We start from the raw sequence: 24681 nt of genomic DNA, 5'->3' as shown, positions 1-24681 counted from the left end.
ACGCAAAGGCTCATCGGCGAGGCCCAGAAAGCTCGCGAAAAGATGCAGTGCGTCATCCGCGTTCTCGTTGGACCAGCGCGTGAGGAGCTGGACCAGGGCCGGCTGGAATGGACCCCATCCATGTGTTGTGAGGAGCCCATGCAGCCACAGCGCCACTTCCGACGCCGGCACGTCGTCTTGGACCGAGACAATGTCGGCGATGAAGCGGAACGTGAGCTCCAGGTCGTTTTGGTGCGCCAAGAGCCGGGACAGGGTACCCAGTGGCGTTCGAATGCGTCGTGGGTGTGGCTCGCTGGTGTACATGTTTTGCTCACGTCCGCGGTGGGCGGCGAAGGCCATCAGTGTGGATCGCAAGACGACGTCGACGTCTGTGATGCCCAGAAAGCCCTCCTGCACCGGCGCGGCTACGTCTTCTCCGCCGTCTTTGTTGCCGTGATGGACAACGCACGGCGCATCTTCAAGCAGCACCGTGGCCAAGTACGTCAGCGCTTTGGTCCGGTCGGCCATTGTGACGCGGTGGTGCTTGGGCCAAAAGACCAGCATGTTCTCTGGCCATTCGTCCGGCTCGTCGGGCGCCGGCAAGACAAGGTCGAGCGAGAGGCGATCAGGCGCGACTTCGTCTGGCGCGTTGCAGGCCGGGTACAGCGTGGCATACTCGATGCGATCCTTCGAGTAGATCGACGCCACTGCAGCGTCAAAGCACTTGGTCGCGAGCAGTATGTGGACGAGGCCCTTGTCGATGGGCTTGAGAAGGTCCAAGCAAGAAGCATAGCGCTCTTCAGAGCACGCGACGGGGCGGCCAATGCGCTGCACCCGATCAAACGGCGATTGGGCGAGCGCCGTGAGCGCTGCGATGGCCGGTTCTTGGTTAGGCGGCGCCAGGCGCACTCTACCTCATAGATTATGTGGTAGATGAGGGTGACGCGGCGACCAGCTGTGATCGGCGCCGACGAGATCGACGTTCCCAGAAAGGTCGATGCAAACGCTGTCTCGAACCACCGACGTCTCGACGTCAAACGTCGCTATGTCGTTGCCGTAGGCGTATGTGAGGACGCCGCCTTTGTGGATGGACGGAAGGAGCACGCTCATCGAGCCAAACGTGAGCGTGGTGTCTATAGCCTCGTCGTTGGTCGGACGCAGCTGCAACATGGCATTGTCGTCGATGACCATGTGCGAGAGCATGATGACAATCTCGCCTGATGGCGCCAAATGCTCCGCAACGTCGGCTTACATCGTGTTGAGCAGCGCGTTATAGCCGTCGTCGAGGTCCATCCGATTCTTCGACGCGTCAATGCTCCCGGACGGGTACAGCATGAGAATCGCGGCAGCTTGGGCGGCGGTGAGCGGCCATGCCAGGGGCTCGTCCATGCCATCGAGGTAGATGAGGAATGGCGGCGACTGCGGCAAGACGCCCATCGAGGCGAACGCGCCCGGCACTTGGACCAGCGCGATGGCCGCTTCGTAAGGGTGTGGCTCGGTCATGGTCTATGAGGTCGTCGTCAGGCAGTCAATCATGGCGTTTCCGATTCCCGGTGCCATAAAAAGAGACATTCCCAATTGAATGGCACTTGGCCTATTTTTAATGGACGACTCACTTCAACACCGAGATGCCATCATCGTCCGAGCTTTATGGCAGCTCCCGCGCTTTTATTAGCAAGCGGTTACCTATGCAGGCGCGTTGCAGAGGCTTCTCGGGCAATTTTTCATTGCCTCACAGAGATGCAGCGTGGGGCCGTCGTGCCCGCCCCCGTGGCGCCGCCCTGTACGACTGTGCACTGGAACAAGCGATCGGTCGTCTTGAGCAGCATCATGTTTCTCAACGTGGCTATCATGTACACATTGTCCCTCTTTGACTCGAACCTCGATGACGTTATGTCTAGGCCGCTCAAGGCCTACATCTCCGAGCCCTTGCCGTACTTGTCGAGCACGACCACATCGCTGCCACCGGCGTGTACAGAGCGCAACATGACGGTGTGTACCTCGGCGTTGCTGGCGTTTTTCCGCAACCAAACCCATGAGGTGACCAACACGTCCTTCTTCGCGAGCACCGCGTTTGATCTCTACCACGAATCGTTGCCGCGACCATCCTCCAATCACCCTCTCGTCGCCGCCGACCTCCCATACTATGTCATCTACACGTACGACCAAACGAACTTTGCCTCGCAATTTGTATCGAACGCGTCAGCACCGGCGCCGCTAGCAGCCACTTCGCGGCTCCTCGACGTTCCCATTTTTCACCATGTGCTGTGGACTCAACATCGAAACAACGACACGTCGGCTATCGAGTATTACGTTGGCATTCACCGAGCGCCGTCGTCGATGGCGTGGGTCGTCGTCAAGCTGGTGGCGCGCTGCGTCCTCGTCTTGTATCTCGTGCGACGCATGTGGCACGACTACTACCGCCACTGCTTTGCCCTCGCCACCACCCTTCGACGCTACGGCATCGGCCATGCCGAGGGTGGCCAAGCCAAGGTCCTCTACCTTCTCGTCGGTGATCCCACGAGCCACATTTTACAACACCCAGTCGTCCTCGCCGGCTTCTTGCTCGACTTTTGGATGAGTCCTGACTACGTCATGCGGGCGATCCTTCGGGTGATGCAAGTCGCCGACGTTCCGAACTTTCTCATCGCGTCGCTGTACCTCTCGCGGACCGTGTGGTTTTCGTTACTGCCCTTCGTGTCTCGTCGTCGCTGCTCAAGCGGCTGGGAAAAGAGCGTCTCTGTGCAGACGTGGATCCGACGCTACTGGCCTTCGTGGCGGTCGCGGTCGCCGGCCCCCTCAGCTACTTGCAGTCGCAGCTGCGCACCCTCATTCACGTCTACCACTACCTCTGCACGGCGACGGTCCGCGATGCAACGTCGATCGAGATGGGTGTCTCGGCACTGCTCTATACGATCGTCATGGGCTGCCTCCCGCTCACGTACGGCTTTGCAGTGGCTCGCTGGCGTTCGCGACGGCGGGTGCAGTCGAGTGACAGTGCGAAATATCTCATTCATGCGCACGATGTCAAGCACAAATGGGGTCTCTCGCTCTGTCTCTGGCCCCACAGAAACGTGCTGGAAGCCGGCGGCAGCGTCCACCGCCTCTTTGCCATTTGCCCCGAGACCAAGGCAGTGGTTGGCTTGAGCCAAACCGGCACCGACTGCTTCATCGTGTACCGCACGGAGCCCAAGACGACCCACTGCGTGCGCGTGAGCCTTGTGACGAGCACCATCGATAGGCGCCACCTCTCCAACGAATCGAAAATGACCAAGAAAGCGGCCGTGGGGTATGTGGATCTGGACGCGGAGCCGCCGGTCGTCTACACCGGGGTCAATGCATCGCCATGGGTCATGTAAAAATTATCATGTAATCCATTCCATGTTTTGCTGCCGACCCTTTTGTTCCAGCTGCAGACTTTGGCGACTTGGCAAAGTGTCATCTCGAGAGCTCACGAGATACGCTGGATAGGTCCAGCGGCGACTTAATTGACAAGGGGATGAAGAAAATTCGAGTGGTGTGGTTTGACAATTTGGAGAGGTTGTTGGCATGGGGGGCCTCCCAGAGGGAGGTCAGAAATTAGTGAAGCCGCATTGTTTGAAAAACGTCCACGGTAATCTTTAGTAAAAGGCGAAAGATTAGTACGAGTAAACGCTTTACTGCGGGATATTACTCGTACCAAATTTCTGACATTGCTACAAATACAAATTGCCAGGAGCTGAATTTCGTTCTCCACGTACCGGTACGTTGTGTGGCCAAAGCCCGGACAGGCCACGGTCAAATGCGTTATATTCCCGGTTTTTCTGGTACCGGTAGAAGATCCCGCGAAACACGTGCACATATGTATTCAAAAGTTCGTACCAGCTCACCCCGCACGGGACCTGTTTCCCGGTACATGTGTATTTCTGGTAACGTTATGAACGTTCAGTGGGAATATCTGGCACCGGTACTACCAGCCTCCCATAGCATAGTTTTATCGATTGTAATAGACGACCCACTTCAACAACTACCAGTCTCCCAGGCCCTGATAGGCCAGAAAATACGACCCTAGGACCCAGGGTCGTATTTTCTGGTCGTCGTCGCAAATACCGCTTCGCATTCTTGCTAGCTCACCCTGTTCGGGCAGCCGCACGGGACCTGTTTTGTTCAAACTGGATTCAGCACCTCGATTAGAAGGGCCAGACTTGCACCAGCCCTTGGCTACAACCCTATTCGCCAATGCACGAATCTACCGGGGCAGACCTCATGACGGTATTAAGCGCTGGAGGCAAACGCGCCGTGCGACGCAACGTGGCCAGTGGCCGTCCGTGTCCTTGGCTCTGTGATCGCATTCCACACATACCGTTTCATGCGATTCTTGTCATCGATGTGCTATTCAAGTTGTGCAACCGTCAGGAGCCCAGGGAATAACATCAAGTCCTTGCCGCCACCAAGGCGCGGCTCGATGCACGACGAATGAACGCGACGGTTGTGTTGCGAAAGGCCACAGATCCCACGGCACCCATTGCGCCGTCGTGGCTCTGGTCACCTATTTGTACCCGTCCAAGAATGGACGTTCCGACGTTGCCCGGCCACAAGCAAACACACACACACAAAACACACAAGCAAACGCAAAAACGCAAGCAAACGCACAAACAACGGGCCCAATAATCTTCAAAAGTGGTCTCTGTCGTGCGCCGCTGCCGACATCAACGGCAGTCTTCTCACAGGCGTAGTACCGCCCGTCCAAGTGTTTCTCAGAGTATCGGAAGGGTGTCGCCTCTTCGTTGCACGGGGCGTTGTTGCATCGCCGCGGCCGTGGGACGCGTGACCTACTCTGCCGCGCCTTTTCTGTCTTTAACAAAATATAAAAGCGTCGTCCATACATTAAAACGCAAGATCCAACTTGGCATTTTGCATGCCCAGATGCGAGGTCGTCTCTTCTGTCGCCACGACGTGCCACGCGTCCATCGATGGATTGGGGCGCAGAGGCATGGAGCGGCACCATGTGCTTCGTCACGCCGCTGATTGGATGACGTAGTCGCGATTGGCTTCCGTAATCGCGGGGCCAACGAATGACGTATACGCCGCCTGTCTACTCAACGTCGCAGATCCCGACGCTGGTATGGCCACGGGCGCGGGCGCAGCCAATGAGACGCGCGTACGCCGCTGATGCACTGGCGTCATCCATGCACTTGGGGCGGTGGCACTTGCAGTTGGCTCTGCCATCCGTGGAAGCGCGATGGGACTTTTACTTTTGCCGGCTTTTGCGCAGATCTTATTGCAACGATGACCATTCCCCGCGTCATGTGGAACATGCTCTCGGGCGTCGTCCGGCGCCGCGTCAACAAGCCCGCGCCCGGCTGCCTCATGGACCGGCCGTCGATCTGGAAGACGCGCATTGGCTTCATCGACACGGATCTCAACGTGCATCTCAACAACGCGTCGTACTTGACGCAAATGGAGCTCGCGATCTGGTATGCTGTCGCGTACGTACCAGATCTTTCTCAAGTCTAGAAAGTGCAATCTGACGTGGCGTCTAGACACACGGGCATTCTCGATCGCGTGCTCGCCAAGCGCTGGTACTTCCTCATTGGGTCCCAGGCCATCCGGTACCGCCACCAGATCCCGCCGCTGCGCCCGATTGAAGTCCACACGCAGACCATCTACTGGGACGACACGTGGGTGTACCTGCAGGCGCGCTTTGTGTGCCCCGGCACGGGCAAGCTCTACGCCGAGGGCCTGAGCCGCATCACGCTCCGCCATGGCCGCGACACGGTCCACCCGACCAACATGTTTGATGTCGTGTACCAGACCAAGGTACGTGCATCCACATGATACACGTCGATATGGATGGAAACCTGCGCGTAGACGGGCGAGAAGCAGTACGTGCAGCCCGAGATGCCCGATGTCATCCGCGATTACCTTGCGTGGGACGCGTCGTCGGCCGTGAGCATGAAGGAGTATTCGCTCGAACCGACGCCGCGCCTTCCGCTCACGAGCTCGTTCAACTTGCCGTGGGAGAAGCTCTAAGTGCACATTCAGTACTAACGACGACACGCATTTGATATCCCTCGTCTTGCAATGTGCGTCGTCTGCATGCATGCCCGTGCGATATGGCAACAGCGAGATACGAAAGGCGCGTGACAAGGCCACCACCGACGACGACAATATACTCCATGCCCCTTTGTTAAGAGCACTCTTGAGATCCATTTCGGACGCCACTGCTTTCTGCACCGATCCTGATCCAGCCCAAGTGAGCTGTAGTCGACCGGCTCCGTCGAGATAGACGCTTCAACCTCATCGATACAGCGTGAGGTACCAAAGTTGGCTCTGCTGGGCGTGACGTCGCATGCACGGTAGTGCGAGCAGCGGGGTCTCGTCGCTTGAAAGCCCTTCTCGCGACGACAGGATTGCAATGCACTCATGAGGTCGTGGAGGTGACACGCATCCGGTTACATCGCTCGCGTATCCGGCATGAATCCTTGATACAGTGTTATACAGTTTAAAACACTACGTTTAAAACACAATCAAATGCTGATGCAAACGCAGTTTGTGATTTGCGATCTTCTGACCACCCACACGCGCATGACAATCCCGCGCATCCTGTGGAACATGGGCGCGGGTCTGCTACGGCGACGCTTCTCGCCGCCCACGCCAGGCCTGCTCCTCATCGACCGGCCGTCGATCTGGAAGACGCGCATTGGCGCCATGGACACGGACCTCAACGTGCACCTCAACAACGCGTCGTACTTGACGCAAATGGAGTCGGCCACGTGGTTCGCCGTCGGGTATTATGCTACTACATAACATTCGCGCCTCTACACAGTCTTTTAGCGCGTCGGGTATCCTCGTGGAGATCCTTCGGCAGCGCTGGCTCTTCCTCGTCGTCGCGCAGGCCATTCGCTACCGGCACCCGATTCCGCCGCTGCGCCCCTTCCACATTCACTCGACGATTATCTACTGGGACGCTGACTGGCTCTACTTGCAGCACCGCTTCGTATGCCCCGCGACGGGTACCCTCTACGCGCAGTCGATTGTGCGGATCATGATCCGCCTCGGCAAGGCACCCGTGTCGCCCGCGACCATGTATCGCACCGTGACCAAAGACGAGGTTGGGTCGTTGATGGACATGTTGTCTCTTCATGGATATATGTTTAGTCACGCGCCTTTACGCCGCCGGCCATGCCAGACGAAGTGCGCGATTTCCTAGCGTGGGAGCGCTCGTGTGCTGACGGCATGCAGCAGTTTGCTGCACCGACGCGCGCGACGACGCCGCCGACGTGGATCAACTGGCCGTGGACACGCAACTAGGAGCTCCATTCTAGTCCTTCAGCGTGTTAAACAAGTACGCATGGTGTGTCCTTCACCAGAAAAAGGCATGGTCGGTTGGGGATCGATCCCAGTCCTGCTTCGATGATCCGACCACTCGCAACACCTGGATTTCACCCCTCAACGGATAGTAGGAACTATCGTGCTGGTCTCGGTTCGATCTCCTTCGAGTTCATGAGGGTTGGGTTGTTTGTGGCGCGACCGTGGCGATGTTTCTGCTGCGCGAAGGCTGGCTACCCAGTTTATTTCGTATTAGCAGCACGCTTCCGTCGCTTCCTCGTGCTTGGGTTTGGGCACGATCTTGAACGGCCGGCCTTTCACCTTGGAGCCGGTCGCATCCATGTCTTTGGAGCGTTCGTAGATGCGCAACACAAGCGCTTCGATGGCGTGCGTGACGCTCGTGACGTGGTCCGTCTTTTCGTAGCCAATCGCATCGCTTTGCTGTTGAAACATCTCATGGACCGTGGCCGCTAAGTCGTGCTCATTATCGTCCTGTAGTTCGTAGACAGTGGAATGCTTACCTTTGCGTTCATTGAGCTCAAAGAGCTCGCAGTCGTTGGTCATGGCCGACGATCGCGCAAACATGAGGGCGTTGGCGACACGGTAAGCATGCACGTCGGCAGGCGGCGCCTCGTGGAGCCAGCCGAGGCCTGTTGGAGGGTCCTTGTAGACCTACCGCACGCAATTGTACTCCATCTTGAATCATTTTCCAGTCGGTACCACGTCGAGCAGGAGCTTGTCGACGTCGGCTTCTTGCACGTACGAAGGCGGGCGCGGCTCGCCTTTCTTGAGCAAGTCCGATTTGTCTCCATGAGCATGACCGCGCCCAGAAGGTCCGGATCGGCATGCTGCTTGAGGGTCCGTAGCCAGCACAGTGTCGCGTGGGAGACACCAGGGGAGACCTCTCGGAACGACTGTTTGTTGGTCACGTCGTAGACCATAATGGCGCCTACACCACTGGGCATGAAAACCTGCACCGCGCCCATGCAAGGTAGACCGTTGACGCGGCGGTAGTGGGACGCCGAGAGGGCTTGGTACCGCTCTTGACCGGCCGTGTCCCAGAGGTGCGCTGTGATGTACTGGTTGGCCTGGCCAGGCTTCCAGTCGGGTCGCTTGACCTTGACTAGACAACAAGAGGCTACAGAAGTTGTCGGGACGACACAAGAACGCACCGGTGGCAAACTCGGGGTTCAACGTCACGGGACTCATGACGCTGAACTGGGAGCCGCGCGCACCAACGCCAATGAGGTTGGTCTTGCCGACAGCGCCGGATCCGATCATGATGATCTTGTAGACAATCTCGGTGGAAGCCTCGGCGCTCAACTCCATGGCTGGTAGGCGGTTGGATCTACGAGTGAGCAGCTCACGAGAAGGCGAAAGGCAGCGACCGTTGGCTATCTATAGACCGCGTCGCTTGGGATGAAACCAACCAACCCGCCATTGCGTCAGAGCGTGCCACGTCAGGACTAGCGCCCGCTCGGCACGCCAGCGCCAACACCACATCTTGGTTGTTCAACAACAACGACCTGCTTGACGTGCTTGATCACGATGGCGCTAGAGCGTGTCCTTGGGCTCGTAAGAGGAAGGCCTCGGAGAGTCACCGACTGGCAATAATTCGAGAACGATTTGCTGCGACACAAGTGAACGACGTTTCTCCAGTGAGTTCTCGAGGATCGAGATGGCATGGACTGCCATACCACACTAACGCCGACGCTCGTCGCCACAAAGTTCCGGCGCGATACCAATGGCATGAAAGCCCTTGGCGATGCAGCAGAAGCAACAACCAAGGACACGCTTCGTACCACAGATCATCTCCCACCTGCGCTCGAGCCCATCATGCCCTCTGATGCCAACGTGCAGCAACGCTCTAGTGCCAAAATAATGCCGTCTTGAAGGTTAGTAGATACCAACACGGCCGAGGAGCTCACGATCCACTTCGTAGCAGACAACGCCGAGAAAGAAGCCGCTGGCATGCACGCCACCAAACACATGCACGCTCGAGTTGTCAATGTACGTCTCCATGCGGACGCTGTCGAGGTGCGCGCGCATGGCGGCTTTGAGCGGCCGCACAAACTGGCGGCACATGTTGTACTCGCGGGGGTCTCGCACGAGGCCTTGGTCGATGCAATAGTTGCATACAAAGTTGCCGTCGCCGATCGGTTTGTACGTATTCCAGTGCACATCGTCGCCAAAGAGCCCGGCGCACGCGATGCCAAGGCGCCAATGCGGCCCGGCACTCGATGTGTCGAGCGGCTCTTCTTCGCCTGGTAAGAGCCAGCGGTACATGACTTCCCGCGGCGGCCACACGTCGGCGTCTTGCTGCGCGCACGCGTGGCATACCTCGTCGTCGTCAATGAGGTCCCAGTCGATGCACGCGCAGTGGCTAAAGATGCAGTCGGTCGGATGCAGCGCCAGGCCAAACGGACTCGTGGCTGCTGGCGACAGCGGACGGTACGGCAGCACCAGACGATGCAAAGCGCTCGCCGACCATGGGGTGTGCAGTAGCGACGGCGCGCGGAGCAAAATTGGAAACGCGCCTTGGACCACGAGGGCGTCGTCGTCGAGGTTGGCCTCCAAGTCCGCGCAGAGCTGCTTGAAGACCGCGTGCACGGCCAAGGCGTCGGCGAGAGGCTGCCAGTCGTTGCCGATAGATGCTTCCGCAAGCTCGGCGAGCCGCTGCGACGTCATGCTGGAAGGCCCATCGCGATCCATTGCATCAGGATCGTTGTCGTCGTCGTCGTTGTCGTCCAAGGTGGCATACCGCCGAGGCACGTCCACCGAGTCGTCGCTGTCGTAGGCGTCGCCAAGGCTCGATGTCGAGTCGACCCAGTCGATTTCAAACGTCTCGGTCTCAGGGTTGAAGACCCACCCACCGCGGTCCGCGTGGAAGAGATGGCCAGTGCCACTGAGCCGGCCAAGCAGACCATGGAAGATGGGGTTCTGCGAGTGCTGGAAGAACGAGTACAAGCACCGCTGATGGCGATGGCGCAGCCGTCGCTTCGGGCGGTGGATTGTCGATTGCGCGGGAGGCAGGCGAAAGATGGGCTGGCGCCCAAACACGTCTGGGTACTGTCGCCGGACGCGGACGCGGAGAAGAGCCGAGACCTTGCGCTGGAGGTACTTGCACGTGAGGCCAAGCGCCTCGAGGTCCGTCGCGAAGAGAAAGTCCATGAGGTACGCCGAGACAAAGTCATCGCCGAGCACGCCCGCGATCGAGGCCATGTTGGCCTTTCTGCCAATCGTCATTGCAGTTGCCGTTGGCTAATGAAACGCAACTTTGCAAGGCCAAAAACACGAACGGCAATACCAGCGGCAAGCAATATCGTCTCGCAGTGGGATGACGAGTGCAACCTGGTGTGCATACTGGCAGATGGGTCATGCGCTCATGTGCGGCGTGGACTCGACGGATGAGGTGGCGGAGGTTGCGTGCGTCTAGTCTATCGGAAAGGACCAGATAATGGCCGAAACCGCATCTACTGAATCGGATGGGCAGAGGTGGATCGATCATCTTGCCATGCACGTGGGGATGAACCTCAATTTCTGAGAATCGAAACCCAACTGCGATGCAATGGGCAGAGCATCTTTTGATGTCGTGTTGCTTCTGTCGATTCGCAGTGTGGGAGAAGGTGCGGTGGCGCAAACAACTGATCTGTTCCGCATGTGATTGGTAGAAATCTGATCAAAAACACGTCTTTTTTAGCGATCCAGTGCATCGATTGGCCAAAAATCAGATTACGCCATTCCGATTGGCCGAAATCCAACAGGAGACTTGGGACAACTGTCGAGACATCGCCGATCTCGTGCATCTTTAACACGTCTTGTTGAAGAAGACGTTCTCGGTGCCCCCGCGAGTGGCACCAGATCTGGATTCGCCTACCACCACGCACAGCATGCAACGCTTCCTGCGCAGCCCTCCGCAGTACCCTACCTCGCCGTCGGACTCGGAGCCGAACCACTCACCACTGCTGCGCAGCCTGTACTACCCGACAAGCTACGAGCTGCTCTCGCCGCTCTCGCTCAATGAGCCGCAGCCGCGGTATCGCAAACGCAGCTTCCACGACCTCGACGACGACATCTCGCAGGACCGCCGGTCCGCTGAGCTGGCCGCGCGGCTCGCGCTGCTTCTTCACGCCCGCCGGTGCTTTCGAGACGACTGCCTCGTGCCCAACTGTGCGACCGCCAAAGGCGTGCTTGAGCACTGCCAAGAATGCGGCATCGGCCTCGGGAAGTGTCATGGCTCGTGCAACCAAGCCAAAGTTCTCCTCAAGCATTACCGTGTCTGCAAGGCAACTGCACTACCGTGTCAGCTCTGCGCAACGCTGCGCAAGGACCACGACTGGGCTATCGTCGAGTAGTTGTTGTTTTATTTAATGTACAATATGTCCGGACCACCAACCTCTTGCACACGGCTCTCCACATCGAGCGAAGTTGAGGCGCGCGCACTTGAGCGATGTTGCACTTTCTGGATCTCAAAATTTGGTTTCGACGTCCCTTCGTGCCGGCTTGCCACGTAACCGGCTTTGCCTTGTCGTCGCAGTGTCCAAACCACCGACGGTGTTGAACATGTCGACCGCTGCAGCCACGAGCAGTAAGAAAGCCCCTACTCAGTACATGGACACCGACTGATGCCTACCACCCGCTAGTCGACGACTACATTGCCGACGTCGTCTATTGCTACCCGCACGCGACGATCGCCAAACCGTCAACAGGTCCCTCGTGTGGTCTCGAGTCGTCTCTTGCTGCGTGCGCACCGAGCCCGACTACGGTGCATGGTATCCAAGCATGTCACGCTCTCTCTTCTGACCCATGTAGCTCACTGCAACGTGGACGGTTGACGCCGTCGGGACGCCTCTTCGCTCCGCCCTCCGAGCCGTACTAGTGGTGTGCACGCATTCGACACCGTGTGCGTTGGCCACGTCCTCTACCGGGACAGTGGCCTACCTGCCGTTTAAGAATTTGCCGTCGGCGCCGCCCTTCAGCGTCGCTCAATCGGTCACGGGCCTTGCCCCCAATGCAACGTACGCTGTCTACGTGCTCTCGTCCGACGCTTCGTCCAACTATGTCGTGTATCAGTCCTATCAGGTCCCGCGTCGATGGCTTGGTTCTCTCTCTCAAGAGTTGTCTTGATTGCAGATGCCAGCCGCCCTCGAGAGCGAGGCCATCGCACAGACGACGACGGCGCCGCCACTCGCATCAACACCACCGCCACTGACATCGCCACCCCTCACATCGCCACCTCCACCACTGACATCGCCACTGGCGCCTCACAGTAAGAACTTAGTGATGTACTAACCCTTGCGATTTGCGATGGCGCGTAGCTTCAATGGCCGACAGTAGTTTTTCGACGGCTGCGATCGTGGGTGTCGTGGTCGCGTGCTTGCTGCTCGTTGCTGGTGTCGCGTGGTGGGTGCTGCACGGCTCGCGGCGTCGACGGCTTCCCCTTCCCGCGCCTCTTGAAACGCCGACCGTGTTTGATCTGGACCAAGGCAAGTACACCCAGGTTGTCTACAACGAAGGGTAGAATGAAAAAAGACAATCTGTCGCATGCGACAACGAGGGCTAGGTGTTGTTTTTGATATAATTAGGATAGGAAATAAAAATGGGCACGACAGCAGCCTATACCATCACGGCAAGAGCTCGAGGTCCGAGCTGGCGCTGGGGTCTTTCGGCGCATCGGCCGAGGAAAACTCCTAATCCCAGGATGCGCCTCCATTTCGAAAGGAGGAGGGAGGTACTACCTCGAGAAGCGAGTCGAGCGACGTGGCGTCGTATTCGTGGAGCAAGTTCTTCTCAATGTCATCGAGTCGGTTGAACACGCCCTACACGCATGCATCACATGAGCCTCGGCCACATACACACACACAAGAAGATCACAGAAGCCATCGGCACATGCTTCAGGTAGTGGTACATGGACTGGGCCATGCGTCCAACATGAGGACACGTGCGCGATATGCAGGTACGTATAGAGTCTCGTACCTCGGCATCGGCGTCGTTAAAGTTGATGTCGCCGTGAAACATGAGGTCGTCGCCGTGGCCCAGCAGCATGTCGGGGTTCATCTCAGCGCCGTCCGGGAGGCGCATGTCGAAGCTGTGCGACTTTTCCAGGTTGGGAAAGGCCGTCGGCGGCGAGAAGAGGCTAAGAGCGTTCGTCGTCTTGGCCACCTTGGGTGCCTTCACGCCGCGATCGATCGCCAAGCGCTTGGGCTCGGACGGGCCCAGGAGCAGGTTGGCGGTTGCTTCCCGGCCTGTCGTCGACGGGATGTCAAAGAGCTTGTCCGAGAGGACCGGCGTCGCGGCCGCAATCGCAGGAAGCGGCGGCACTTCGACAAACTTGCGTTTTTTCCGATTGGTTTCGGCAGTTGGAGCTTGTCGGTGGCGGCGCTGGCATCCTGCAGCAACGGCGCATCGTCCATCGCGAGGTACCGGAGCACGTCGAGGAACTCTTTGGGCGCCGCACGACTGGCGTTGGCCACCAAACTAGGCAGAGAGCCATGAGTTTCCCGCGAGAGAGAGAGAAAGAAAGGACGCACTCGTCGGTGAGGATCGCGCCGTTCTGGTCGGTTGCGAGCTTGGCCATTTGGCCGCCTTTGCCACGGTAGATCTGGAAGAGGACCCAGAAGATCTTCTTCATCTTCTCTTGCATGATCATCTGCTTTTCCTTCGCGGTCTCGAGCTGCTTCCAGAGCTTGATGTTGTCGCTACGGACGATCGCATTGTCAATCTCGACGTCGCGGAGCCGCTTCTCCATGAGGTCGCTCTTCGACTTGAGCGACTTCATCTCGCTGAGGATCTCTTCGCTCCACTCGTTGCGCGCCTTGGCGTCGACGACAGCGGCGGCGGTCGGCGCGGTCGACGTGTTGACCTTGCGCTTGATCTGGTGCAGCAGCTGCGGCTTGTCGCGCAGAAACATCTTGTGGCGGAACTCGCGCTTGTTCGAGTCGAGCACGCTCTTATGGAAGCCATACATGTTGAGCTGGCGCACGAACGAGGGCAGGTTGCGGTGCTTAAAGAAGCGGGGCAGCACCTGCTTGACAAACACGTCCGGGTCGTGGATGATGATCGTGTCGCCCGCGGAATTCCAGCCGCAGATGTGGCTAAAGTCGGAGCGTGAGAAGATCTCAAAGGTCTTGCTGAGGAAGGCCGGCAGGACCGCGTCCTTCTCGGGCTCCGTCGTCGTCGTCGTCGGCGTCGCCGGCAGCTCCGTCGTGGCCATTTCTTTCCAAATCGCCGAATTACCGACGATTTATTTTGTTTGTGGCCACCGATTTTCGAAAAAAATAGAGCGATATCCGGATCGTTTTACACGGTGCCGGGGTGTCTTTTTATAATTAGATTTGAAGGTACATACAAACATCAAGTACGAGACGCCATTTTCGAAATAAAGATTCCACCACCGCCAATAGAATACCTCAAATTAATAAACGAAAACGAACGTCGTTTTAATCGGATCTCATGTAATCATGCAGTAGCGTGTTGACGGGATTGGTGATGCGCAAGGCCATTGGCCAAAATCAGCATATTCCATTAAGATGCGCCAATCACATGGCGCGATGCGTGGCAAGGCCACGTCACGAGGTGAAAAAGCCACGTTGTTTTTCACATCCGTTTGCTTTTCACACGTTGCACACACGTTGCTGGATTCACGGCGTCAGACACTCGCCTCCAACGTCGGCGCCAACGGCAATCCCATGCACAATCCGCATAGCCAAAATACTTGGCTGTAGTCTCGCAGATGGAAGCCACGAGGTGGCGACGACGGGGCGAGGCAATAGTGCATTGATCTGACAGAGTCAGTTCTGGCGCCAGAATTACTGCCTGTGTCAGAGAGGAACGGACAAGCGACATGGCGCCGACTCCAACGGCGCTTCGGGCGAGAGGCGGGTGTATAGAAACGTAGACGCCTAGGATTCTCGGGTCGCGTTTAAAGTGGAGAAGGCGCGAGGACGACTGAGATGAGTGGGCACCATAATACACAATACACACACTTTTCACGCGCGTCCGCTGTGCACACAAATGTGTTTTTCACGCATTGCACCGGTCTTCCTCGGGGCTCCTGCCGACGTCTCGGGCAACCCCGTGATCCAACGCGGCGTGATGACGTCGGCATCAGAGCCCTCGACGCAACGTGCCTCATTTCTATCTATCGCTCCAAATGATGCGACATACTACACTGCAAGGCTAGGCGAATCCTGCGAATCTGCGGGTATGACGTGGCGCGCTGTGGTGGCTCTGAAACGGTCACAGATCTAAACTGGACTGTCGATGCTTTCCACAATACATGGTTTCGAGGGTTGCTACACTCCAAAATGGACCATTGGCATGCAGCAACCTTCTCCTAGCCCGTTCTTCCACTACTGAAACCACGAGTCTATTTGGCTTTTACATCCCGTCGACGACGTCCACAGGTCGTGGGACTAGGTGCTCCAGGGAGTGAGCCGAAACGCTACACTTCATGAGGAGCCGTTGGCATGGGACGACGACGACTACAGGTCGTGGGACCACCGAAAGGCCCTGCGGAGGCGTGTTCTCCACGTCACAGGCGTCCTGTTTGCCGCATGCAACACGTAGCGTCGCATGCCCCAGCGACGCCGGAGCTGCATGACAATGTCGTCGCAGGCGTCGACTGTGAAATCGGCGGCCGATGCCACCCGAGCGTCGCGAACGCAGTCGGTTGTCGCCCACTCGGTCGCGAGCTCGTCAGTCGAAATGTCGAGCGCGAGCAATAAGCGGAACCGCGTCGAGAGGCTGAGCGGCGCCAGTGGCTTGCGCTCATGGCCATCCACAGGTCCAACGTGCAGTGCGTGGTGGGTCCACGCCATGCCCAGCACTGCGCCGTCCGGCTGCGACGGCACGCTGCAGCCAGCGAGTGCCCGCGTAAAGAAAAAAGTCGTTGCCACTCCAAACGTCACCGCCTTTTGCGCCTTCCGCGGCCACGTCCATCGACTCGTCGTGGCCGCTCGCTGCTTGAGACAGCTGCGACGTCGGGGCGCGTCGTCGTTGCGATCATGCAGCAGTGGTGCCTCTGAAAGTGGCGATGTGCCGAGCCACGCAAACGAGGACGTTGTGTTGTCCAACTTTGGTGAGCCATTCGATCGGACGCTGCGAGATGCCTGCGCCGCGTCGAGACCAAACAAGGGACCATACGTGAATGCACGCATGGGCTTGGCCGACGCCGAAGACTGCGGCATTCGGTCGGCGAGTGTGTCGGTGCTGACGTGCGCGCTGGTGGTGAATGATAGCATGGTCGAGAAGATGTACGTTTGGTCTGTAAGGGAAGGACTTGCCTCGTTAGTGGGCTTGCTTTTCCCGACATCCTTTACACCATTACACGTGCGGTAGAAACTCAATCCAGAGTCGGCGACACCGGCCATCGCAGGCACACGTTGTTTGGTGCAGCACGCGTCGGTCAACCCTACCCAAGCAGGTCTGTCAAGATTCCAGCGGCGACAACTGAGATTCAAGTCACCCTCAGCACGAGCAAGCGAAGTGTATCCAAGCAGTATGAAGCAGTGCTCGTACAGTGAGCTCTCTCACCTCCGCTTGCACTGGCAGCGCACCGATCGCCGGCCAAGACGCACAGAATGTGCATCCACCCCATACCGGTATACGAACAAGAGACCCAAACGACAGAGATGCACATGTATATCAACCTGTAGCGGCTAGCGGTGGTAGTCGCGGGAGTCACGTGCGCACGGTCGGCTGCTCGCACTTGGTGGCCGGTGGTCGCGGGCCCGCGCATCGTAGTTGGACGGACGGCTGCGATCTGCTTGGCGCATCGCCTTCTCTTGTGCGTGCTGCAATTCGTCGCGAAGTGCCTGGATCGCCTTGTCCTTGCGGCCAATCTCGGTCTGCGCGGTAGCAAAGAGTAGAGATATGTTGCGCTCGAGCACCTGGTTGCGCTCGCCGAGCTGCGCGTTGACATGCTGGAGGTTGCCGGCCTCCTTGAGCAGCGCTTCGTACTTGGCCGTGATCTCGTGCAGCTGTGTCTTGAGGTGCACGCTGCTGAGGCCCGTCACGGACGTGTCGAGGTCGCCGTACAGGTCCTCGTCGGCCATTGCCCACAAATATCGAAGTATCATACGCCGCCTATGATTGGCTGGTGGTTCACGTCGCATTGGGATTGGTGCAGCGGCGCTTCGATCTTCGCACTAGACAGGCGGATCTCTGGCGGAGATGGAGACGGCGCTGGGCTTGGCGATGGAGGACGCGCTCCGCGAGCTGCTCCCCGAGGGCCACGAGCCCGAGAAGATTGCGATCGAGCGCATCCTCGACAGCGTCCTTTTCCAGAGCATGCACATCTACGCGACCGAGCTCGAGAAGCTGGAGCGGCAGCGTAAGAAGCGGGCGCGCGAAGCGGACGCCGGCCAGCCCAAGGCAGCGCAGCCCAAGATGCCCACGTTGGCAAAGAGCATGAAGAGCGACTTTCAAGTCGTTGGCTCTATGCAAGAGTACAAGAGCTACCTTGATACATGGGAGATCGACGTCAAGGACGCCCAGGTCATGAGCGCCGGCATCGAGCGGAACCAAGCGACGCCGACCTTCAAGACCGTGCTGCGCATGGTCGAGCGCACGTCGCTGTAGCAGCATGACACCTCTAGAGAAGGAAACAATGCACGCGTGTACTCACTGCGCGCGCCTTCGGTCAGTGTTCTGCAGGATCATAGAGGGCAATGGACAAGCTTGGTACGAGTGCGACGCGTACTGCACGGCCAACCAAGTCCTGGACGCCGAGCGAGCTCGCTATGCTAGCTTTGCGCCTCTAGAGACGCAGGTTTTTCACCCGATGCTCTAGAGCCAGTATGCGCACAGTAGACATTAAACACTAGGGATCATTCGTCGCGTGTCGTCGCTGTCTCTCCTGGCGTGCTCGCGCCATCATCACTTGTACTACGCTTGTGAGGAGCCGCAGCCTTCATCTTCCACGACCAATACAATTGCATTGCACGGGCTTGGGTATGGACGATGTCTTGGTCACAACGACGATGACCATTTGCGATATAGTCACACGCGCACTGCGAACATCCGATTCTAGTTTGTGTTTCGACCGGTCGAGAAGCACCGTTAAGGGCGAGCGTTGCCAGCCACTGCTGTAGATCGCTTGCGACGTCGACGGCGCGGCTCTTTGGAATGTTGTGCGCGCCCGACGGATACGAGCGCACGCGGACGTTTTGAGGCGACCCGATAGCCGCACAGAGCGCGTCCCAGCGCGGAAACAGTAAGAACTGATCGTCTTTCGCAGCAATTCCAAGACACGGCAGCTTATGGGCGGCAATGGTCGACGCGGCGTCGCGCAAAACGTCCCAGTCGGTCGTCACGAGCCGCATGAGCCCGTGCTTGTAGTCGCTGTCTTGATGCTGGCGCGAAAAGCCAATCGCGTGAAAGACCTTGGCAACCACCGGAGTGGGCACCCAGCTCGAGACCCACGGCGGCAAGGACACGAACGGCTGCATGACGTGGTACGGCTGGAGCGCCGCCGTCGCAAGGAGACCGAGGCCACGCACGACGCCCGGCTCGTACTTTCTCAAGTGGCTCGCCGTGATGCGAAGCGCCGCGTGCCCGCCGAGCGAGTGGCCGACGTAGACACGCGGCGCCGTGGGCCCACAAATTTGCGCAATGGCTTCGTCCAGCGCTGCATCGACCGAGTGCGCATTGTAGTCGGGTCCTAGTTTGCAAGAGAGTGAGGCGATCGACTGGCATGCGTTTTGCTACCGGCGGCCGCCGCCGCCGACTGCCCCGTGCCTGGCATGTCAAAGGCGATGATCGGGTAATGCTGTCCGAGGGTGGCGCCAATGTACTTGAACGTTTGATGCGAGGCACCGAGGCCATGGAAGAACACGAGCGTCGGCGTCGAGGCAGGTACGACGTCGCTTGGCGTCGACCGGTGAAAGTGGACAGCGTGGCCATTCGCTAGCGACACGTGGTCCATGCGCGATGGCGCCGAGACCAAGTGGCGCGCGTGGGCGACGAGCGCGGGCGACCGGCGACCGAGGAGCGCCATCATGATTGGAAAAATGGCGGGCGCGCGTTGATGCGTCAACCACTCGAAGTTGAAGCATTTCACTGTCCAATCCGAGCCCCGCATCTTTATCTTCGAACTTCGATCAAGAGCGTGCTGCCGTCGACAACAGCGCCAACACAGCAGCGCTCGTGCCTTGAGGCAGAGAGAAGTGGAGGGTGGCTGGCTACCTTTGTTTGTTGCTTTATAATTGAGTTGATATTCGTGTACCCTACTATTAATAGTAGTAGTGTAGCTCAAGGTTTAGGGTCGAAACAGCGGCGGGCTCTAGCCTACCGAGCCTACCGTGTGGACGACTTCGTTTTGCAGTTGAATCGCGAAGACACGCGAGCCGCTAAAAAGGACCAAGGGTACCTCATTAATGGCATTTTGCGTGCTATATGTACCCTTAAAAGCGCTCACGCTTGACCCTCTCGGTTTGTATCAATGTATCAGCGCGGTCGGTCGCCGACAAGAAACCAAGGATTGTATGTTGGGACAGTGAAATAGCGTCCGTGGTCATCGGTGGCTGCGGCAGCGACGCTCGCACGCCGTTGGCGTCCGATACTATGTAATAGCCTCGGAGTTGGTTTTGGCCAAGACGCGTCAGTTGGACCATAATTCTTGCACGTGATTGGTCAAAAGTATCTCCCAACCGTATCCGAACGGTGCGCTGTATCCGGATCCTGTGGGCCCGTTGCAGTGTCATTTGCGATCTTGCAGTCGAGCATGCAGCCCGAGGTGCTGTCCCGTGCCGAGATGGTGGCGGCCGCCTCCGCCCACCGCCAACGACACACCATGTTCCACGTTCCAACGACGGCGCCGATGGCCGATGCGCTTGCCTTTGACGCGCTGTCTGCCGCAGACAAGGCGGTCGTTGACGCGCTGCTCGCATGCGGCTGCTTGGATGTGGCGCTGGTCCGCGTGGCGTCGCCAACGCATGTGGCGCACGGCGCCTACGAGAGTCCGCTCGAGGTGGGCCTCGACCATCGGTCCTGCGACCTCGACTACTTGTACGACCACGCCGAGTTGCATGGCGAGCCATCGACTTCAACCCACGACGCTGCGATCGAGGTGCTCTGTGACGGCGTCTACGAGGCAAGTACGCAGATCAACCGCATCGTTGCCGTCGCTGCGTTTGCGAGCTGCCATGTGCCGACGGCCGTCACGTCGGCGCTTCTCGACAAGCCGCTCGGCAAGGCCATGGACCTACGCACGTACACGGTGCATCCGACGAGCACACCGACGGCCATCTGCATCGCCTTTTGGCCGCGCATCCACCGGGCGCGCCTCGTCGGGTTTCGCCGATCGCTTCAGGTGCTTGAAGCGGCGATGCGCTCGACGTTGCGTCGCGATCTCATGGGCCCCCGATCGATCGCCGCGCTGGCGACCGCAATCGAAGGCATGTTTGGGGATGCCCTGGACGACGTCATCGCTCTCCACGGCGGCTACGACGTGCCCGACCAAGTTGCTTTTGGCAACACGCTCCTCGCCCTCGGCGACGTCAACCTGCTCTTGACCTTTCTCCAAGACGGGCTCGTCCTTCATGCGCTCAATTTGGACAGTACGACGGCCTGGCTGCGCCTCGTACTCGAGCACGTCGGCTCTGCGACGGTGCACCCTGCGCTGCTGCGGCTCGTGACCGCGCGATGCCATACCCTTCCGTCGCTCCATTTGGCGTCTGCGCTTCTCGTTTCGCTGGTGAATCTCGCCGTGGGTGACGTCGATCTCCAGGCGGTCGTCCGCGATTGCTTCAGCGCCATTCTCAGCACGCTTTCGCGCGTGGTTGACGTGGCAGAGCTCGACGTCGAGGCTGCGACGCACCTCGTCGCGCATCTGCTGCGCCTAGACGCGTGGCGCCATGACGTATTTGGCATCGATGCATGCACAAACCTCCTCACGCTTCTCAAGTCCAAGCACCTCCGGCGACGACTGTGGACGCTCGACGTGGTCGCTCAGGCGGTCTGGCGCGTGCGCACCGACGTACCGCAGAAACACCTGGCGCCGTTCGCAACGCATGTCCAGAGCAGTCTGTGGACGGCGACGTGCGTCAACTACGACGGGTATGGCGCCTCGCTGGCCGTGCTCCAGGCCTTTGGCGCCTCGCCCAAGCTGCTCAAGAAGGCGATTTCGCACGTGCTGCACCGCTCGTCCATTGACGTTGGCATGGCGGCGCTTCAGTCGTACGTGTCGCGCACCGAGGTGCCGTTGGCGGTCTCGTCGGCCATCGACGGGCTTGTCGACGCTCGGTTGTCATCATCCACTTTGCGCGATGACGACGACATGCAACGTGCGTGCCCTCTGCCCTTTGCTGCCCGCCACCGCTGCCTTCTCTACCGTCTCGACCATGGGAAGGAGCGGTCGTTGTTTCCGGCATCGACAGCGTCGGACGCGGAGAAGCGCGCCTTTGCGATGGAGTTGGTGGCGCCGTGGCACGCGATGGTGGCTGCTACGATGCCAGCGTCTGCGCGACTGCGACTGCGGCCGGCGCTCGAGGTCGCGTGGGAAACCGTGCTGCGTGCGGCGACACCGACCACGCACAAGTGGCCGCCGCTGCGGCTGGCGCTGCCATGCCACTGTTCGCAATGCCGCAAGGTGTCGGCGTTCCTTGCCGATGGGGCGCGTGGCTTTCTTTACATTGCCAAGAAGGTCATGTGTCTGCACTTGCAGCCCGTGCTGCACCGCGTTGAACCACTTTTTGGAGCTGTGACGGTCGTCTACCGCCCAAGCGATCGCACGACGATCCTCTTCAAGCAAGATGGACAAGAGGTGCGAGACGAAGAAGATATGCTGCGTGCCAAGGCCCAGATCCGCGCGACGCTGGCCATGGACGAACCCGCCTCGGAACCCGAGCCCTAGCCTGCCCTAGCCCTCGGTCTGGTTTGAACTGCAAGGAGAGTCTGCGTGCAAGCCAGCAGGCGAGACGGTGGTTGACCTCGGCTTTTCCTTCGGCTGTGGATGGTAGCAGCAGCGCTCCAGCGCTTGAATGTTGAATGTCTTTCTTCCAGCATCGCCTTGTCAGTGGCATCTATTGGAGCGTGTCTTTTGGTGGCGCAAGAACGAGCTAACTCGCCGAGAGAGCTAGCCGATACTAGCTTGGCATGACACGGGTCCAGCGCCAAGCAACGCGCTTTTAGCAAGCTAAGGACCTTGTTGCAGTCGTCTTGCGTTGAAGTCGCAAGGCGGTGAGGTCTTGTAGTATCCGGATGGCGCTCTTGGTATCCGGAATACCACGTGCATGAAATTTGCGAGCTTCCGGCTGCAGCAAGCCACCGCGCCGTCATGGCTGCTCGAAGAAGATAAGACGCGACTACCGATCGACTTGCTGCGGGCCAAGACGGTTGTGACACCATGTACCGGTGCCTTGACGCGCGACGACCTTACCGCGCTCTCGGCGGCAAGCCAAAGCGTGCTCGCGTGCCTTATCGAGGGCGACCGCTTGGCCATCGCGATTGTCCGCGTGGCCGCACCAGCAACGACGACAAAGAAAGCGATAGACGAGATGGACGCCTCATATTCTCGTCGGCGACCTGGCCTAACGACTACGATCTCATGTACACGGCCGACGAGCTGTGCGGCACGGCAACACCGCCGCCGACGGAGTCGAGAATGACGAGGATGCGAAAACGCCGCTAAAGCCAGACTGTATCTTCGACTACGTCTAGCACCCGACGAGTCTGTGGCCGGTCGATGTTGAAGTCGGGCTTTGCGCTTCGCGAGGCCATCGACCTTGCCACGTACACACCGCGCAGCACGAGCACAGCTTCGCGCATCTGCCTCGTTGCCACGCCACTTCTGCGCTCGCGTGCTCTGCTTGAATCGGGCGCTTAAGCGCTGGACACGGTGGTCGCGTGTTCGCTGCAGCGGCTGCTGGCACCGTATGCGAAGGCGATGGCGGCGACGACCCTCGTCCTGCGCGTCTGGCCAGCGCTGGGCGATGACTGCGCTGTCTGTCGGCGCGTCAAAAGCTTTCTCCAGACGACGAGCCAAGCGTTTGTGAACGTGCGCTACGGCGACGCCTCGAGACCCTCAGCGGTCTGCGCCCAATGCACTTTGCAGACGCGATCACGGTCAACGTGCTCTCCAATCGTCGAGGGGCTCGGTTGCGCAAGTCCGAGACCTGTCAATCTCTGGCTCGTCGATGCTGTCTTGTTGGGTGCGTGTCATAATGGTCAATCAACATCTCGTCTTTCAATAGCTACCATGTACATTGCGCAGGTGGGGTGGACCTGCGGGTATTGAACCCACACGCGTGATACCACACGGTGGCTTGTGGCGATGCCACGTTTCTCATCTTTCCCACTGGTTTCTCACGTACTATTTTTCACAAGCGTATCCGGATGGTCGGAGCGCGTGCCACGTCATGATGAAACGCCCTTGGTGCGGGGGGTAGGATCCAAGGACGACATGCGATAATGTTTTCTGTGCTACCGCGTGCGCATGAGGCATGACCACGACGGACTTGGATGTATCAATGAGAACTGCCACGTACGACGTAAGACGGGGCCGACGCGCGTTGGGACCCGAGGCGAGTGCGTCCGAGCTGCGCATTGACGGGAACATGCTTTGGCTGAAGCGGCTGCAAGCAAGGACAATATATCGATGGCCTTGCAGGTGGACACAACGTCGCGCTACCGGGTACACGTAGGCTGCCGAGGCGAAAGATAGGTAGCAAGGTTGCGTGCGCTGCTTGATGTTTGCCGTGTGGGTCCGCTCAAGACTAGGGCGACGCCAGCGATGTCTGCCTGCGTGGCCGCCGCTGTTCCATCGCTGCGCAAGCGACTTGCATGCGATGGCTCTCGGTGGTCTTGCTGTAAAAGCCAGTGCTCTGCGACGACAGCGTAGCGTTTCCAACCTGATAGCAACGGCAAGACACGTGGCGTCTCTATGCGTCGACACGCTGCGACAGAGACGACGTTGCCTCGAGCTCGGGATTCGAGTTTGCTTTCTACCCCTAGAGGCTAGACTCTCTTTTGTGTACACAAATTCGCACGTGGTACGAGGACAGAGCTCACCACGTCGCCACGTCCACCCCGGATTGGTTGAAATGGATTTCTTTTTCGACCTTTGCGCGAATCCGGTTGGCTCGAACATTCGTATGTAATTCCACGCTCTTGGTGTTTGTATGCGTTGGCCGTCGGGCCTATTTATACGGTGCCGGATTTCAACCAATGGCATCACGCGGCGTCCCGTCAGTCACCGCTCACAACTTCCCGTGGGCCTTTTCTTCGTCCCGCCACCATGGCTAGCCCGAGCCTCAGCCCCGACACGGTCCAGATCTCGATGGCCATTGCGCCGACGCCGGCTGGAGCTCCGCCGCCGATGACCCAGGAGAGCCAAGACGCGCTGCTCGCGGCGCTCGCCCGCACCACCCTACGCACGTCGGATACGCCGCC

General features: G+C 58.9%; 9 protein-coding genes across 9 annotated transcripts; 5 read left to right on the top strand and 4 right to left on the bottom strand.

Moving 5' to 3' along the window:
• Window positions 1–2382: 2382 nt before the first annotated feature.
• Window positions 2383–3338, top strand: SPRG_19611 (hypothetical protein; the record flags this gene model as incomplete). The annotated part of the gene is made up of 2 exons (XM_012342952.1): window positions 2383–2676; window positions 2700–3338. 2 exons carry the CDS (start codon window positions 2383–2385, stop codon window positions 3336–3338), a joined length of 933 nt encoding a protein of 310 aa, XP_012198342.1.
• Window positions 3339–5247: 1909 nt separating this feature from the next.
• SPRG_19610 (hypothetical protein) lies at window positions 5248–5991 on the top strand (the record flags this gene model as incomplete). The annotated part of the gene is made up of 3 exons (XM_012342951.1): window positions 5248–5447; window positions 5502–5778; window positions 5830–5991. The coding sequence occupies 3 exons, from the start codon at window positions 5248–5250 to the stop codon at window positions 5989–5991; spliced, it is 639 nt and encodes a 212-aa protein (XP_012198341.1).
• A 1551-nt stretch (window positions 5992–7542) lies between these two features.
• Window positions 7543–8619, bottom strand: SPRG_19609 (hypothetical protein; the record flags this gene model as incomplete). The annotated part of the gene is made up of 6 exons (XM_012342950.1): window positions 7543–7760; window positions 7812–7962; window positions 8011–8076; window positions 8112–8239; window positions 8288–8413; window positions 8463–8619. The coding sequence occupies 6 exons, from the start codon at window positions 8617–8619 to the stop codon at window positions 7543–7545; spliced, it is 846 nt and encodes a 281-aa protein (XP_012198340.1).
• A 567-nt stretch (window positions 8620–9186) lies between these two features.
• SPRG_22128 (hypothetical protein) lies at window positions 9187–10512 on the bottom strand (the record flags this gene model as incomplete). The annotated part of the gene is made up of 1 exon (XM_012342967.1): window positions 9187–10512. The coding sequence occupies one exon, from the start codon at window positions 10510–10512 to the stop codon at window positions 9187–9189; it is 1326 nt and encodes a 441-aa protein (XP_012198357.1).
• Window positions 10513–11180: 668 nt separating this feature from the next.
• SPRG_19607 (hypothetical protein) lies at window positions 11181–11645 on the top strand (the record flags this gene model as incomplete). Its single annotated transcript, XM_012342949.1, has 1 exon — window positions 11181–11645. The coding sequence occupies one exon, from the start codon at window positions 11181–11183 to the stop codon at window positions 11643–11645; it is 465 nt and encodes a 154-aa protein (XP_012198339.1).
• Window positions 11646–11853: 208 nt separating this feature from the next.
• SPRG_19606 (hypothetical protein) lies at window positions 11854–12811 on the top strand (the record flags this gene model as incomplete). Its single annotated transcript, XM_012342948.1, has 5 exons — window positions 11854–11878; window positions 11934–12055; window positions 12103–12372; window positions 12424–12559; window positions 12609–12811. The coding sequence occupies 5 exons, from the start codon at window positions 11854–11856 to the stop codon at window positions 12809–12811; spliced, it is 756 nt and encodes a 251-aa protein (XP_012198338.1).
• A 103-nt stretch (window positions 12812–12914) lies between these two features.
• SPRG_19605 (hypothetical protein) lies at window positions 12915–14503 on the bottom strand (the record flags this gene model as incomplete). The annotated part of the gene is made up of 5 exons (XM_012342947.1): window positions 12915–12980; window positions 13029–13109; window positions 13267–13671; window positions 13722–13767; window positions 13821–14503. 5 exons carry the CDS (start codon window positions 14501–14503, stop codon window positions 12915–12917), a joined length of 1281 nt encoding a protein of 426 aa, XP_012198337.1.
• Window positions 14504–16949: 2446 nt separating this feature from the next.
• On the bottom strand, window positions 16950–17345 carry SPRG_19604 (hypothetical protein; the record flags this gene model as incomplete). The annotated part of the gene is made up of 1 exon (XM_012342946.1): window positions 16950–17345. One exon carries the CDS (start codon window positions 17343–17345, stop codon window positions 16950–16952), a length of 396 nt encoding a protein of 131 aa, XP_012198336.1.
• Window positions 17346–17463: 118 nt separating this feature from the next.
• On the top strand, window positions 17464–17871 carry SPRG_19603 (hypothetical protein; the record flags this gene model as incomplete). The annotated part of the gene is made up of 1 exon (XM_012342945.1): window positions 17464–17871. The coding sequence occupies one exon, from the start codon at window positions 17464–17466 to the stop codon at window positions 17869–17871; it is 408 nt and encodes a 135-aa protein (XP_012198335.1).
• Between the last annotated feature and the right edge of the window lie 6810 nt (window positions 17872–24681).

The sequence above is a fragment of the Saprolegnia parasitica genome (assembly GCF_000151545.1).
Source record: "Saprolegnia parasitica CBS 223.65 unplaced genomic scaffold supercont2.11, whole genome shotgun sequence".
NCBI classification, from domain to species: domain Eukaryota; phylum Oomycota; class Saprolegniomycetes; order Saprolegniales; family Saprolegniaceae; genus Saprolegnia; species Saprolegnia parasitica.
Note: the sequence above shows the minus strand (reverse complement) of the source record. Positions and strands in the feature narration are given on the sequence as shown.